Raw genomic sequence first — 18,257 nt, forward strand, 5'->3', positions numbered from 1 at the left:
ACAAGCTATTAAAATTTAAAGTGTAAAATAACATGTTGAACATAAAGAAAATGCACAAATACGTATTTTACTAATGTGTAGTTTTAAGGCTTAACTTTGTAGTAATAAACAAACTGTACAACCAAGTTAAGGATACACACATATGTATTCATTTTGTATTTTAAGAATTGTTAAATGATTAAATCATAACTTAAGAGTCACCACACCTCTGTTGTGAGGGTAACTAGTTAACAAACAAGTGAATGACGGGTAATTTTTTCTAGGACTGAACCCAACATGTAAAGTATTCTGTCCAGCAGATTTGAGTCACACAGTAAATAGGAACCTAACCAGGCCAGCTTACAATAATGTAATAGCCTCAAAAATTTGGTTTAGTTCTGACTCACTGTAACATTTTCCAAAACGAGGCTAGAGTTTATAGTATAAGGTTATTAAAAACGGTGAAACGAATATATAAGGGAAACAAGCTGTTTCTCTGTCTGTCTACAGGTTTAACACGCATTACTTAAAAATGTCAGCCATTTAATAGATTAGTTTAAAAAAAAAACAGTTAAAAAGGGCTATCCTTTGTTTACATTATAAATAATTTTGGGAATGGGCGTGGCCTAGTGGTTAGGGTGCCAGGTTGCAGTTCGCGAGGTCTGAAGTTTGAGCCATGAAATAACGCTGATCAGTATAGTATATCCTGCTGTTAGGATAAGTTTGTTGTGTTGAATTTTGAGCAAAGCTATTCGAGGGCTATCTGCGCTAACTGCCCTTAATTTAGAAGTGATAGGTTAGAGGAAAAGTAGCTGTTCGACAATATCCACCGCCAACTCTTAGGCTATTCTAATAGAACAGTGGGATTTGACCACAACGTTATAACACCTCCAAGACTTAAAGAGTGAGCATATGATGGAATTCGAATCTACGATTCGCAGATCTTGAGTCGATCACCTAAACCACCAAGCAATGCAAGGTCTGGTCGGTTAAAGTTAGTCATGTGTGCGATAGGTGGCGCTGAATGGTGGCTCCCTTTCTAGCTGACAGGTCAAAATATAGGAAGACAATACAGAAATATTGGAAGCTGTGACGAAATCCTTCAGTCTAAATATCGTCTAAAGTGGTGTTCTTGTTTAAAATATCGCATATAAACATTTCTCACGTCCTGACAACGAAAATAATTTAGTTACCACGCATTTTGTTTGTTTGTTTTTTTACTTTCTATAAATTAACTTTTCACTTTGATGCTAATACCACCGCTTAACTACAGTTGACATTCTGCTTCCAGAATTTGATGAGAACGTTAAATAAAAATTAGTTCAAGCGATCTTAAACGCAAAATAAATAAAAATGTAGGTTTGTGTTTTTTTTTTAAAGCTGGTGGAAGACATTCGGAAGTTTACTGATGTGTAAATGGGAATTGAAACTTCAGAATACGACTTCGCAAGTCGACTTCATCAGCTTTAACTAGGCTTAAGAATCTCATAGCTTTTAATTGTTGACCATATTAGGCTTAACAGACATGAAATTTTCTAGGATTTCAGCTCTCGCAAATTGACCATATTTGACTTAATAGGCCTAAAATTCTCTAGGCTTTGAAGCTTTCGTCTCTTGACCGTTTCTTAAACGTTTCTAAGTTTTCAGGTCTCATTATTTGACTATAATTGGCCTAACAGGTCCCAGATTTACTAAGCTAACAGTTCTTTTTCACCGGGCTTATTAGGGACATTGCTTAAATAAGACACACAAATAAGATTACTGCCTGTTTCAGGTCCACTTGCAACATTAGTGTGTGGACCCTTCGAATGTGTGAGGCTATTGTCTAGGTAAATGATAAACGTAAAGTTATTGTTTAGGCCACGTATGTATGTACTGTTACTATCTAATATACAAACTAGTATTTCGAAAACTGTTTAATATTGAAGTCTGAGTTCAAGGAAGGTCCAGTGTAATCTTTGATCAACGTGTGTTATTGTGTTATAATTTTACTGGTTTAGGATATTTCATTCCTCACCAGTAACCCTGAACACAAGCTAACCAAAGGTTCATAAGATAGACCTACATCATAGTGAAAAGTATCACACATTGTAGTCAAAGGCACTTTTGCTTCACCTATCCAGTGAATAGGTTTCATTTCATTTTCTCATAGTGACTATAAAGCACATTCACACCAACAGCATGTTTCATTTTCACAATCTAGATTGGGTGCAAATGGAATTACTGTCTGCATCGGGCCTACTCTGGGATCATGTCTCCATATAGAATTATGATTGGGAGTAGGCCCACATGTAGAATTACTGTCTGCATCGGGCCTACTCTGGGATCATGTCTCCATATAGAATTATGTCTGGGAGTAGGCCCGCATATAGAATTACTGTCTGCATCGGGCCTACTCTGGGATCATGTCTCCATATAGAATTATGTCTGGGAGTAGGCCCACATGTAGAATTACTGTCTGCATCGGGCCTTCTCTGGGATCATGTCTCCACATAGAATTATGTCTGGGAGTAGGCCCACATGTAGAATTACTGTCTGCATCGGGCCTACTCTGGGATCATGTCTCCATATAGAATTATGTCTGGGAGTAGGCCCACGTGTAGAATTACTGTCTGCATCGGGCCTACTCTGGGATCATGTCTCCATATCAGTGATGACGAGAAACCCACTTGTTGAGAAATTTATATGCAAAAACGGCTCGTTTGGGCTGAGAAAACACTTTACATAGAAGAGCGAACAACGTTTCGACCTTCTTCTTTCACGATTTAATAATGATCTATAGAGTTATTTAATAATGATCTATAAAGTTATTTATAGATCGTATACAGAGTTATAGTGAAACAACTGATGTTAGTGTTTGTACATGTAATTTTACATGCACACAAATACAACTCGTCAAGAGAAACAGAGTTTATTTGTGGATATAAATTAATTATTTAATTAAATATTACTGCACATTCAGTGAGTGAGAGACTGATATAATAGTACATTTTGGGTAGAAACTGACATGATACAGTGTCGTATGTAACGATCGTCTGCTTCTTAGTTACGTAAAACGTAGTTGGAAGGAAACAGAAATCCCATTAGTATGAAATTCAGGATGTAAGAAAATTTCAGCACCTACCTTATATGGTCATGTTAAAATCTGTTACTAACCGTCCACTGATGGAAGTATTGCGGCTAGGGTCACGTGACGTGGTTCTGACAAGCAGCTGAGTTACATGTACAGAGGAACCACGACCCCTTTTCTGAGGGGGGCTGTTATTTATAATGATCGAATTTGGTTACGTCAAGAATAATAAAATGTGGTTTATGTTGTATTTATCTACCATCAGGTTTTATTTTATTTTGAGAATTTTATTACCCACAATTCAATACAAAGAAGGAAATCACATTCAGCATCATCATTTAGTTTCTTTTAGGTTAAACTATTTATAGCTTGTTAAAAACCAAAACAGAACAAACACGACAAATCATTAACTAGGACACAACATGACTATGATATAATAAATATGTTATATTAATTGCCAGAGTAAAAGTCGTACGAAACATTTGACCCTAACGGCACCTGGCGAGGAAAACAAAAGAACAAATATATCTCTTGTGTCTTTTTTTCCTTCAGTGAGCAACAGTTGATAGTCTTTTTATTAGTTTACAAAATTCCTACCAATCAGTATTACCATAGAGATGTTCCATTACGAACCATAATAATTCTTACTAACCAGTATTACCATTGAGATGTTCCATTACGAACCATAATAATTACTACCAACCAGTTTTACCATAGAGATGTGCCATTACGAACCATAATTCTTACTAACCAGTATTACCATAGAGATCTTACATTACGAGCCATAATAATTCCTACCAACCAGTATTACCATAGAGATGTTCCATTACGAGCCATAATAATTCTTACTAACCAGTATTACCATAGAGATGTTCCATTACGAACCATAATAATTCTTACTAACCAGTATTACCATAGAGATGTTCCATTACGAACCATGATGATTCCTACCAACCTGTATTGCTATAGAGATGTTCTGTTAGGAACCATAATGATTCCTACCAACCAGTATTGCTATAGAGATGTTCTGTTAGGAACCATAATGATTCCTACCAACCAGTATTGCTATACAGATGTTCTGTTAGGAACCATGATGATTCCTACCAACCAGTATTGCTACAGAAATGTTCTGTTAGGAACCATAATGATTCCTACCAACCTGTATTGCTATAGAGATGTTCTGTTAGGAACCATAATGATTCCTACCAACCAGTATTGCTATTGTGATGTTCTGTTAGGAACAACATGCATGGTCAAGTAACTAGCTGCATTTTTTTCTGTTCCCCTCTTTCTCTGGTGTTGAATAAAACAATGTTTTAAGTTGTGGGTCAAAGGTCTGAATGTCAGGCGATTGACCTAAATAAAATTATCTTCTTTCTTCATCTTTTAAATATTGTGACGCAATCTAATCACGTGATTTTTATACATTGAATTTTTATATTTTTTGTCGGGACAATTAACAGTGGATACTTATACTTGCAGCATTGACTGCTGGGTACGTGTTCAAAGGTAGGTGTTGCGTGCCTGGATATGAGATTCTCAGTTCCACTTCTGCTGGGCCTGTGTTCATCATATTGTTTGTGGTGGGTATCTTGAGAGAGTTACGTGTGTAGCATTTCAACCAGTGATTATTAAATGTTAATTATGATCATTCAATAAGCCATAGAACGAAATTTGTAATATCTAGGTTAGGCCTAATAACAGCATCAACTGTATATTATGTAGCGAGAATGAGGGACAGATACACTGGATACTTAAGATATATGGATGGGTGATGACTTACGGGCCACCCTGTATATAGCATAACAAATAAATTTGTTATTTCGAAAATTGTTTAATCTCAGAGTCCAAGTTCCAAGTAGATCCAGTTGAATCCACATTTTAATCAACGTTTCAGTTAACCAAAGAGAGATAAACTAGACCTATAGCTTGGTGAGAAGTATGAAACATATCGATCGAGTGAAAGTGTTTTGTTGTTCTAAATTATCACTAGTTTGAACTTCGGCGCATCGCAGACCGATCTATTTAGCCATGCTGTAGCGAATTCGCATGGATGTGTATAAAGAGCGTAAATGTAGAGTGTATGCTATTAAGACCAATTGACAGTCGTTTTGTGGTTCAAATACGTCGTCTCAGCCCCCTAGTGTCACTATTCCACCGGACTCGGACGTGATCAATTACCATGTCTCGGTTCGGGTGTTCTTCGTACGACAGTTCTAATCACTTTCGTCTCTTCACGAAAAGGGAAGCTGTAAGAAGTAATCGGTTAGGATCTTTCGACCCAGTTTTTGAGGTAAGTAAATAGATGAATGTAAGTATTGAAGTAATACAACAGTAAAATTTGTGTGTAAATATTAAAATAATAAGACAACGAAACTTGTAATAGGGGTAGTCGTAAAAATATATAAACTGACGAAGATATTTGGTGTAAGATAGATAAATATTAAGCTATGATACTTAGTACAGGGTTGTTGTGGTGCTATATGTACTTGTTTGTTGGGAGGAAAAATGACTTGTCTGTCATGTCATTTGTTTATGACTTGTCTGTCATGTCATTTGTTTATTTATGGCCACTGTTAACAAAACTCCAAGTTCTTTGTTATTTTTAAGAATACTTCATTTACAATAATTACCCATTACCTTACTAATAATTTATTGTCAATGTGACGTAACCTTACCAATCATTCATTGTCTGTGTGACGTAACCTTACGAATAATTCGTCTGTGTGACGTAACCTTACCAATAATTCATTGTCTGTGTGACGTAACCTTACCACTCACTGAGTGCCACCTACCCCGTCGAGAAAGTGTTGCAAAACTCCATGCCACAATAATAGTTGGAAGATTATTTATTGATTTATCTGTAAAAGTTTACAGTCAGTAATTGATTGTTACAATGAATTAATAACGGTGGAATATTCAGAAAGACTTGTACTTATCTACAAAAGTGCCTCGGGGACACGGGATGTTTGGAAAGCTTTCCATCTTTCATTATCGGAAAAGCTTAAAACAGAAACGCCTATACTACTTTATTTATACGATGTCGCATCATCTGAGTAAGATAATATTGCTGTAGAAAGACTAAAGAAAAACAGATGTCAGACTGTACATTAGATAATGGTCGGCCAGGTAGTTAGGGCATTTGACTTGCAATCTGAAGGTTGCGGGTCCGAATCCCCGTCCCATCGTACGTGCTCTCCCTTTCAGTTGTGGGGACTTTATGATGTGATGGTCAAGCCCACTATTCGTTTGCAAAATAGTAGTCCAAAAGTTGGCGGTGGGTGATGATGTCTAGCTGCCTTCCTTTTAGTCTCTCACTGCTCAATTAAGGAGAGCTAGTGCGTATAGCCCTTGTGTAGCTTCGTCCAAAATTGAAAACAAACCACACGATTAGGATAGAGCTTTCCTTGACCGTCCCAGTGACTTAGCGGTAAGCCTAAACTATTGTAAGACTAAACATCGCGTACAGATAGCTCATTGTGTATCTTTGTTTTTAACATCAAATAAACAAGAATCATTAACCTAGAATGTATTAAAGTCTCTACTGACGTTTTAATGGAGTATCGAAACCCGGCTTCTAACTTCAACCCTTGACGTTCAGATAACAACCCTTGTGGCTCAGATTCAAGTATAAATTAGTTTCGCTTGGTTGGTATTTTTGGCGGGTTTTTACAGTTCTTCTCTGATTGGTTATCCATTACAGATCGTGAAATGCTGGAGTCCTCATAGAAAGCTTTTAGGTTGATCAGGAACTTGTTTTATTTTATTTTATCTTTTCCAACAACCGGTAGATGGCGCTGTTTTGATTATGTAAGACGCATAAAGAGGTTGATAATAGGCGTAATCAAAAGTCTGTGTTAAATTTAACTCTCTCTCTCTCTTGGGTATTAAAATTGCCCCTGCTAACTGTAATCAGACAGAGTACATTCCTGTTAAAGCGAAAAATAAAAATATTAAAGTAAGGATTAGTTTTTCTAGCCATGTGACCAGATCTAAGCTAAAGATATCACGATAGATACAGGGTAGTAGAACTGGACTACAAACCTCAATTTGTTCTTGTTTCTTGTAACAAGCAGTTAAACTGTGGTAAAAAAAAATAGAGAAAACTATAAACCTATGACTAGAATTCTAACCCTGCATTTTATGTGTGATGTGATAAACCACCGAGGTCAGTGCTCTTTAAGTTTCAGGTATGGCTATCTTTACTGTTGTTCTACTGGCTTGTAACCCTAAAAACTGGGTACCGATACTCGTAGTGCGTAAAGCACATATACCTCTTGTGCAACTTTGTGCATGCGTAACTACAAACAAAAAAAAAAGTAGCCAGTCACGTGGTGGAATTCTTTAGAATAATCAATCAGGATCTTTTAATAAATATTCGACTTTCGTCGGCCATATTGTCTTTACAGCTTTTGTTATTCTGTTGGCCACTCGAAAGCGAGAAGTGTGGGAGTGGGGCCTCAGATTCCCACGGGTTCAAGGCTTCTGAATTTTATACGTATGCTAATGAACCTGACACGTGCGTGTGATGACGCACTTATAAACGGGTAGTTTCCGTTTATATTGTGATGCTTTGTTTATCACAATCTGCCCTTAAGACATGTTACAGAACTTAATATTTTGGACGAGGACAACCAGGAGAGGCAAATGTTCGTTTTGTTTTGTTACCGAGCGCATCACTTGCAGGTGCGTAGGAAGTAGGTCATGTATATTGATTCAGGTACGTAGGAGGTAAAATTTCATACAGGTTTGGTTCTGTCAGTTGCAGTGATTTTCCAGCGGTTCGTGTTCATCATTGTTGTGCTGTCATGTGAAACAGTGCTCGTACGAAACGACACAAATATAAAGAAGGCCGTGAAGTAACTTTGTTACGGGTGATTGTACCTTTCACCGATTTACCCAGCAGCCTTGTTATTACTTCATTACTTACGAGGACCTTGTGCAACCAGCGAAGCAAACAGAACCATTAGGCCTGATAATAGTTGTTCCTTCCCATAATTCTCTACGGTGAGTCTTTTTCCACTTTACACTGCGTATGTTATATAATTTTTCCACGGCTGCAAAGTTAAGAGAACTATTTTACTAAGCGGACTATTAGCTGACATAGTGACAAGGAGAGAAAGGCACGCCTTTGTGGTGTAAGGAGCTTAACAAATCCGTAAACAAATTCTGTGTCGGTTGTGCAATCCAGCATACACTAATGAACGTGCTTCAAGTGCCATAACACGATCATAGAAAAGTCACGTGACAATGAGGTGCGTGATAAAACAGTGGATCCAGTGGACTAATTCAAACAACGATATAATAAATCCCGTGGATAAACTCCGTATTCGGTTTCTTTAAACGAGATAGTGAATCCAGTGTGCCAACTCAGTGGTCGGTTTCTGACAGCTGCGGTTGTGTTTTTTAATCAGTGTTGGTCTGAAGGTAATTTCAATCCAGATTGTTCGTACACATTGACTCATTTTGTTTTCGTCAGTGATTTTGAAAAGTGACAGAATTTGAACCTGCTTCTAAAAGAAGTGAAAATATTAATTGTTCTGTTCATCAGCGAAGTGAATTTTTTCAATATTGTATCTTCAAGACGTTATCAGGAGGTTAAGCCTAATCAGATAACTAAACAATCCAGAGCTACAGAACATGGCGGATATTATCCAGAATAAAATCACACGTTTCGTGAATCACGACCATCATTTTTCCACAGACGTTGTAGGGACCGATGTAAGTCTCCACCCATCATCCAACACCCACGACTTTGCCCCCTACATAACTGTAAGAGGAGTTACAGCTGTGAAATGATTCCTGACGGACCAACGAGCAGGTCCTTTAAACACCGTGTAAGTGTCTGAAAGTTCAGACTTTGGTATATTTTAACCCTATATCATTGAGGATGAAAGTGGGGGAATCCACACATTTCACATTTATAGGAAGTTTTATTTATGTTTTTTACCAACTACAACAACCGGGTAAAGAAGTAACCAAACTTTGGTAGAAATGATTAACAATGTTACATACATCAGTTACCCCAGATTTCAATTACTCCAGGTAATATTGATGTTTTTTACTCGCAGTCAAGGGCCCTCGACTCGCGGATCGTGGGTTCGAGTTCCCGTCCCACAGAACATGCTTGCCATTTCAGTTGTGGTGTCGTTATAATGTGACTGTCAATACTTATCCTTTAGTCTTCACTGCTAAATTAGGGACGGCTAACGCAGATAGCCCTCGTGTAGCTTCGCGCGAAATTCATAACACTAACATTTCTCGCAGTTGTTTTCGTGTGACTTGTGTGTTATTAATGTTTCAGTATAAATTATAAATCCAGAAACTGTTCAGTTAATAAATAGTTTACAAAAAAGCTGCTAGGGTTTAAATGTTTGTTGAATTCCGCATAAAAGATACTAGAAGGGCTATCTTCGTTTGCCGTCATTAATTTAGAATCGATAGACGAGAGAGAAGCCAACTAGTCTTTATCAACGAAGATTAGGATTTACCGTCACGTTATAACGCCTCCCAGCTGAAAGGGTGAATATCTTCAATGACGGGATTCAAACCTGCGACCCGCAGCTTGTACGCCAAACACCCTAATCACAAGAAGGTTTGTAGCGCGACACCTCGTTTTTTTTGTTGCTATTTTTTACAATGAAAATAAAAATCTTTGTAATTTTTTATCGAAGTAAAAACTTAAACAAATTGATGTCAATAATTAATGTATTCATTTGTGTTGTATAACACTTGAAATTTTGCATCACATCTGAAGCGTGAAGAGAGATAGACAACACTATTATTGACTATTTACACATAGTATCTATGGATACAAAGGTGTTTGTAAACATTCAGTACTCATGTTGGTTAGTCTTATTGTTTTCGCTTCATGCGATTGGAACATTATTTTGATATTTTATTCTCTAATGTGCCAAATTATCGTATTTTAAAATATTATTATTTTTTATTTATTATTTTATATAAAAAAATATTTTATATTTTAAAAGATTTTTATAAAACTTGAAGAAGCGAGCTTGATCAATTAACATGTTATTACGTTAATTTAAATTAGAGAGATTAAAGCGCCATCTGTATTTATCTTCCTGAAATCTTTCTTTCGTCTTGTAGTTTTTATTTTATTTCTTATAAATACGATTTCCTGAAGGTTTTATATAAGTAAGTGTTGTCTAAATTTAGATTTCAAACGAATTAGTTGTTTTTTGCCGTAAGTTCTATAATTAGCACTTAGAAACTGCAAAATATTTGTTGTCGCGCTAATTGTACTCAGTATTTTATTACACGAAACGTCTCATAGCAACAGAATAGCGGAAAATATAAAGCGGTTAATTTATTGAATGATACGTAAGGCTTACACAATTTTATGCTTTCATGTGCGTACAGATACGTACATACTCGTCCAGAGTCAGTTCGCACTCTGTCGGTTGAGTTTATAATATACATGTTATAAATACAGTTATACCTCCTAACCAATGTGCGGGACATTCCTTCTGAAAATTGTCATGTTTTATTTCTATTGTTGTAAAGTGTTTTAACATAACTCTGTTTTGCTCTATTTCCCCCCAAACCTCCCTTAGGGTACTGAAACGAGGCGTGACAAATCACCAAAGCTACTATTTTGTCTTGTCAGCTTTTTACTCGCTTATAATTCCGTTTTATTTTATTTTTTTTCAGTTTCATCAACAAAATATGATGTTTTACACGTTGTATATTAATTTAAAGCGCTATTCTTAGCTTATGTTTTGACTTACCCTAGATTTTCCGCCATGTAATAGGATATATGTGTCAATTTGTTTGTTTGTGGAATTCTGCGCAAAGCTACTCGATGACTTCCTATTCAAGCAGTCCATAATTGTGAAGAGATAGACTTGAGGAAAGGCACTTAATCAGCATCACACACCTTCAACTCTTGGAATACTGTTTTATTAACGAATTGGAATTGACTGTCACATTACAACCCCCCGTTCTCCGTGCTGAAATGGTGAGCTTGTTTGGAGAAGAGTTTCGATCCCGCGACTGCTGCACGTTTAAATGTTTTAATAAAACTACCAGACAGACAAACAGACAGAGACAGACAGACAGATAGGTAGATAAGTCGAAGTAAACAGTTACACAAATAGAGACAAATAAATAAACACAGACAGACAGATAGGTAGATAAGTCGAAGTAAACAGTTACACAAATAGAGACAAATAGACAGACAGAAAGATAGATAGATAGATAGGAGCCTTAACATTTCGTCAGTGATAGGTAGTTTATCTATCTCAGCACAGTCATTATGACGTCATATTGTACATTTTTGTGTTTTTTCCTAATACATACAATTTATTTACAAACTGTGGGGATTCTTCCACTTTAAAATTTATCGGGGCAAATTGTGGGTAATAAGATAATATATTCACAGTAATTTATGGTGCTTTATCATGGTTCAATGGTAAGTCAGGGAGCTTATAACGTTAAAAATCGGGGTTCGATATCTACTGTGTTCTACTAACTCGCCAGTAGAAGAAACTCAATAAAAGGTAATGTGATATATTCATATGCTGCTGTATAACTTTTAAGTCTTGAAAGTGACTTCATATAAGTTATTTCTGATTGGATAATCAGTTTCATTGCAAAGAGTTAAAGCATGCTATACAGCGACAACTGGTGGCCACTGGAGTTTTCGATTGGGCCTGTACAGTGAAAACAGAAAACTCGTACGTGGACTGTCAGAAGGCTGTTGTATAGTAATGGTTGCAAGAGCGAAACATTTTACCCGATTAATCTCCTTCGTGATCATCCATCGAAGTATTAATGTCAAAGTTGACAGTTCAAAGTTAAACCTTAGAGCACACACGCACATACAGAGATATATATTGACAGAGAGAAAATTGTCTATTCCAGTTGAAACAAATCTGTGGTAGAAAATAAAATATTTGAACATCATAAAGTTACTTGTAGGATGAAAATACTTTGAATATATCTGAAGAACTTTCCAAACAGAATATTATGTTTTTGTTTGTAAGTTACACATTAAGGCACTTACAGCACTCGAATAAACCACTTCCAACATCACAGATTCAGATAAGCCTTTCGTTGCTTTACGTGAAGGTCTGGTGACTAGGGCGTTAAACTCGTAATCTACAAGTCGCAGGTTCGAATCCCGTCACCAGACATTCTCTCTCTGTCAGCTATGAAAATTTTATAACGTGATGGTTGGTTAGTTGGTAAAGAATAGCTCGTACATTACTACTAAATTAGGGGAGGCTAGCGCAGATAGACGTCGAGTTACTTTGGCGAAATAAAAAAAAAAAAGACATGCATTACAGGAATTTCTGAAATAAACAGACATTAGATTAATGAGATAAAGGTATTTTTGGTCGGTTTTACTCATTATTTAAGGTCATTGACTTTCTTGATAAAGAAATAATGGTTAATTTTAAAAGCACTCGTTTCTTAGGTGTCTTAAGACATACAGTCACTGTTCTTGACAGACATATTTTGGGAAATTAATAAGTGTTTTTAATTAATTATAATTTAATTATTTCTAGTGTTCAGCACTAGGGATTTTAAAATATGTTGTTGCAGTATTTGTCTATTTTTGTGTGTCGTTACAGCATGGACCAGAAACTAACACACAGAACGGAGAGAAAGACACAAAACCAAAATCTAAGTTTATTCCAGTCGCCAGACTAGAAGATGACGAGGTCATCAGAACTGTCGAGTTTCATCCGAGTGGACGATTTTATACATGTGGGGGTAACTCGAAAACCTTGCGAATTTGTGCCTACCCTAAACTACATGAACTGAGGTTTGTTTTATTACAACAGTACCGTGCACACAAACATTGTATGTACTGTTGTTTCTTGTATTATAACGGAACTGTATGCACTGTTGTTTGTTTTATTATAACGGAACTGTATGCACTGTTTGTTGTATTATAACGGAACTGTATGCGCTGTTTGTTGTATTATAACGGAACTGTATGCACTGTTTGTTGTATTATAACGGAACTGTATGCACTGTTTGTTGTATTATAACGGAACTGTATGCACTGTTTGTTGTATTATAACGGTACTTTATGTCCTGTTGTTTGTTGTATTATAACGGTACTGTACGTCCTGTTGTTTGTTGTATTATAACGGTACTATATGTACTGTTGTTTGTTGTATTATAACGGTACTGTATGCACTGTTTGTTGTATTATAACGGTACTGTACGTCCTGTTGTTTGTTGTATTATAACGGTACTGTATGCACTGTTGTTTGTTGTATTATAACGGTACTGTATGTCCTGTTATTTGTTGTATTATAACGGTACTGTATGCACTGTTTATTGTATTATAACGGTACTGTATGTACTGTTGTTTGTTGTATTATAACGGTACTTTATGTACTGTTGTTTGTTGTATTATAACGGTATTGTACGTCCTGTTGTTTGTTGTATTATAACGGTACTGTACGTCCTGTTGTTTGTTGTATTATAACGGTACTGTACGTCCTGTTGTTTGTTGTATTATAACGGTACTGTACGTCCTGTTGTTTGTTGTATTATAACGGTACTGTACGTCCTGTTGTTTGTTGTATTATAACGGTACTGTACGTCCTGTTGTTTGTTGTATTATAACGGTACTTTATGTACTGTTGTTTGTTGTATTATAACGGTACTGTACGTCCTGTTGTTTGTTGTATTATAACGGTACTGTATGCACTGTTGTTTGTTGTATTCTAACGGTACTGTGTGCACTGTTGTTTGTTGTATTCTAACGGTACTGTGTGCACTGTTGTTTGTTGTATTCTAACGGTACTGTGTGCACTGTTGTTTGTTGTATTCTAACGGTACTGTACGTCCTGTTGTTTGTTGTATTATAACGGTACTGTATGTCCTGTTGTTTGTTGTATTATAACGGTACTGTATGTCCTGTTGTTTGTTGTATTATAACGGTACTGTATGCACTGTTGTTTGTTGTATTATAACGGTACTGTACGTCCTGTTGTTTGTTGTATTATAACGGTACTGTATGCACTGTTGTTTGTTGTATTATAACGGTACTGTATGCACTGTTGTTTGTTGTGTTATAACGGTATTGTATGTCCTGTTGTTTGTATTATAACGGTACTGTACGTCCTGTTGTTTGTTGTATTATAACGGTACTGTATGCACTGTCGTTTGTTGTATTATAACGGTACTGTACGTCCTGTTGTTTGTTGTATTATAACGGTACTGTACGTCCTGTTGTTTGTTGTATTATAACGGTACTGTACGTTCTGTTGTTTGTTGTATTATAACGGTACTGTACGTCCTGTTGTTTGTTGTATTATAACGGTACTGTACGTCCTGTTGTTTGTTGTATTCTAACGGTACTGTATGTCCTGTTGTTTGTTGTATTCTAACGGTACTGTATGTCCTGTTGTTTGTTGTATTATAACGGTACTGTATGCACTGTTGTTTGTTGTATTATAACGGTACTGTATGTCCTGTTGTTTGTTGTATTATAACGGTACTGTATGTCCTGTTGTTTGTTGTATTATAACGGTACTGTACGTCCTGTTGTTTGTTGTATTATAACGGTACTGTACGTCCTGTTGTTTGTTGTATTATAACGGTACTGTATGCACTGTCGTTTGTTGTATTATAACGGTACTGTATGCACTGTTGTTTGTTGTATTATAACGGTACTGTACGTCCTGTTGTTTGTTGTATTATAACGGTACTGTACGTCCTGTTGTTTGTTGTATTATAACGGTACTGTACGTCCTGTTGTTTGTTGTATTATAACGGTACTGTACGTCCTGTTGTTTGTTGTATTATAACGGTACTGTACGTCCTGTTGTTTGTTGTATTATAACGGTACTGTACGTCCTGTTGTTTGTTGTATTATAACGGTACTGTATGTTCTGTTGTTTGTTGTATTATAACGGAACTGTACGTTCTGTTGTTTGTTGTATTATAACGGTACTGTACGTCCTGTTGTTTGTTGTATTCTAACGGTACTGTACGTCCTGTTGTTTGTTGTATTCTAACGGTACTGTATGTCCTGTTCTTTGTTGTATTATAACGTTACTGTATGTCCTGTTGTTTGTTGTATTATAACGGTACTGTATGCACTGTTGTTTGTTGTATTATAACGGTACTGTATGTCCTGTTGTTTGTTGTATTATAACGGTACTGTACGTCCTGTTGTTTGTTGTATTATAACGGTACTGTACGTCCTGTTGTTTGTTGTATTATAACGGTACTGTATGTCCTGTTGTTTGTTGTATTATAACGGTACTGTATGCACTGTTGTTTGTTGTATTATAACGGTACTGTATGTCCTGTTGTTTGTTGTATTATAACGGTACTGTACGTCCTGTTGTTTGTTGTATTATAACGGTACTGTACGTCCTGTTGTTTGTTGTATTATAACGGTACTGTATGTCCTGTTGTTTGTTGTATTATAACGGTACTGTAGGTCCTGTTGTTTGTTGTATTATAACGGTACTGTATGTCCTGTTGTTTGTTGTATTATAACGGTACTGTATGTACTGTTGTTTGTTGTATTATAACGGTACTGTACGTCCTGTTGTTTGTTGTATTATAACGGTACTGTATGTCCTGTTGTTTGTTGTATTATAACGGTACTGTATGTACTGTTGTTTGTTGTATTATAACGGTACTGTACGTCCTGTTGTTTGTTGTATTATAACGGTACTGTATGTACTGTTGTTTGTTGTATTATAACGGTACTGTATGTCCTGTTGTTTGTTGTATTATAACGGTACTGTATGTCCTGTTGTTTGTTGTATTATAACGGTACTGTATGTCCTGTTGTTTGTTGTATTATAACGGTACTGTATGTCCTGTTGTTTGTTGTATTATAACGGTACTGTATGTCCTGTTGTTTGTTGTATTATAACGGTACTGTATGTCCTGTTGTTTGTTGTATTATAACGGTACTTTATGTACTGTTGTTTGTTGTATTATAACGGTACTGTATGCACTGTTGTTTGTTGTATTATAACGGTACTGTACGTCATGTTGTTTGTTGTATTATAACGGTACTGTACGTCCTGTTGTTTGTTGTATTATAACGGTACTGTATGCACTGTTGTTTGTTGTATTATAACGGTACTGTATGTACCAACATTTGTTGTATTATAACGGTACTGTATGTCCTGTTTGTTGTATTATAACGGTACTGTATGTACCAACATTTGTTGTATTATAACGGTACTGTATGCACTGTTGTTTGTTGTATTATAACGGTACTGTACGTCCTGTTGTTTGTTGTATTATAACGGTACTGTATGTCCTGTTGTTTGTTGTATTATAACGGTACTGTATGTTCTGTTGTTGTATTATAACGGTACTGTATGTTCTGTTGTTTGTTGTATTATAACGGTACTGTACGTCCTGTTGTTTGTTGTATTATAACGGTACTGTACGTCCTGTTATTTGTTGTATTATAACGGTACTGTACGTCCTGTTGTTTGTTGTATTATAACGGTACTGTATGCACTGTTGTTTGTTGTATTATAACGGTACTGTATGTCCTGTTATTTGTTGTATTATAACGGTACTGTATGCACTGTTTATTGTATTATAACGGTACTGTATGTACTGTTGTTTGTTGTATTATAACGGTACTGTACGTCCTGTTGTTTGTTGTATTATAACGGTACTGTATGTTCTGTTGTTGTATTATAACGGTACTGTATGTCCTGTTTTTTGTTGTATTATAACGGTACTGTATGTACTGTTGTTTGTTGTATTATAACGGTACTGTACGTCCTGTTGTTTGTTGTATTATAACGGTACTGTATGTTCTGTTGTTGTATTATAACGGTACTGTATGTTCTGTTGTTTGTTGTATTATAACGGTACTGTACGTCCTGTTGTTTGTTGTATTATAACGGTACTGTATGTCCTGTTTTTTGTTGTATTATAACGGTACTGTATGTCCTGTTGTTTGTTGTATTATAACGGTACTGTATGCACTGTTGTTTGTTGTATTATAACGGTACTGTACGTCCTGTTATTTGTTGTATTATAACGGTACTGTACGTCCTGTTGTTTGTTGTATTATAACGGTACTGTATGCACTGTTGTTTGTTGTATTATAACGGTACTGTATGTCCTGTTATTTGTTGTATTATAACGGTACTGTATGCACTGTTTATTGTATTATAACGGTACTGTATGTACTGTTGTTTGTTGTATTATAACGGTACTTTATGTACTGTTGTTTGTTGTATTATAACGGTATTGTACGTCCTGTTGTTTGTTGTATTATAACGGTACTGTACGTCCTGTTGTTTGTTGTATTATAACGGTACTGTACGTCCTGTTGTTTGTTGTATTATAACGGTACTGTACGTCCTGTTGTTTGTTGTATTATAACGGTACTGTACGTCCTGTTGTTTGTTGTATTATAACGGTACTGTACGTCCTGTTGTTTGTTGTATTATAACGGTACTGTACGTCCTGTTGTTTGTTGTATTATAACGGTACTTTATGTACTGTTGTTTGTTGTATTCTAACGGTACTGTACGTCCTGTTGTTTGTTGTATTATAACGGTACTGTACGTCCTGTTGTTTGTTGTATTATAACGGTACTTTATGTACTGTTGTTTGTTGTATTCTAACGGTACTGTGTGCACTGTTGTTTGTTGTATTATAACGGTACTGTGTGCACTGTTGTTTGTTGTATTCTAACGGTACTGTATGCACTGTTGTTTGTTGTATTATAACGGTACTGTATGCACTGTTGTTTGTTGTATTATAACGGTACTGTATGCACTGTTGTTTGTTGTATTATAACGGTACTGTATGCACTGTTGTTTGTTGTGTTATAACGGTACTGTATGTCCTGTTGTTTGTTGTATTATAACGGTACTGTATGCACTGTCGTTTGTTGTATTATAACGGTACTGTATGCACTGTCGTTTGTTGTATTATAACGGTACTGTATGCACTGTCGTTTGTTGTATTATAACGGTACTGTATGTACTGTTGTTTGTTGTATTATAACGGTACTGTATGCACTGTCGTTTGTTGTATTATAACGGTACTGTATGCACTGTCGTTTGTTGTATTATAACGGTACTGTATGCACTGTCGTTTGTTGTATTATAACGGTACTGTACGTACTGTTGTTTGTTGTATTATAACGGTACTGTACGTCCTGTTGTTTGTTGTATTATAACGGTACTGTATGTCCTGTTGTTTGTTGTATTATAACGGT

At 36.0% G+C, this 18,257-nt stretch overlaps 2 protein-coding genes across 5 annotated transcripts in view; one reads left to right on the top strand and one right to left on the bottom strand.

The window, feature by feature from the left end:
- LOC143247845 (ubiquinone biosynthesis protein COQ4 homolog, mitochondrial-like) overlaps positions 1 to 18,257 on the bottom strand; it is a 205,633-nt gene that overhangs the window by 74,338 nt on the left and 113,038 nt on the right. The window lies entirely within an intron of this gene.
- LOC143247843 (WD repeat-containing protein 47-like) overlaps positions 1 to 18,257 on the top strand; it is a 32,538-nt gene that overhangs the window by 2,928 nt on the left and 11,353 nt on the right. The window contains exons 1-2 of one of the 3 annotated variants that reach the window (XM_076496381.1): positions 4,961 to 5,342; positions 12,649 to 12,842. In XM_076496381.1, coding sequence (XP_076352496.1) covers positions 5,232 to 5,342; positions 12,649 to 12,842 — 305 coding nt within the window. In that variant the 5' untranslated portion in view covers positions 4,961 to 5,231. Of the gene's footprint in view, positions 1 to 4,960; positions 5,343 to 7,426; positions 8,887 to 12,648; positions 12,843 to 18,257 lie in introns of those variants that run through there. The other 2 variants (XM_076496382.1, XM_076496380.1) reach the window with 2 other exon arrangements.

This window comes from Tachypleus tridentatus, chromosome 3, assembly GCF_004210375.1.
Source record: "Tachypleus tridentatus isolate NWPU-2018 chromosome 3, ASM421037v1, whole genome shotgun sequence".
NCBI classification, from domain to species: Eukaryota; Metazoa; Arthropoda; class Merostomata; order Xiphosura; family Limulidae; genus Tachypleus; species Tachypleus tridentatus.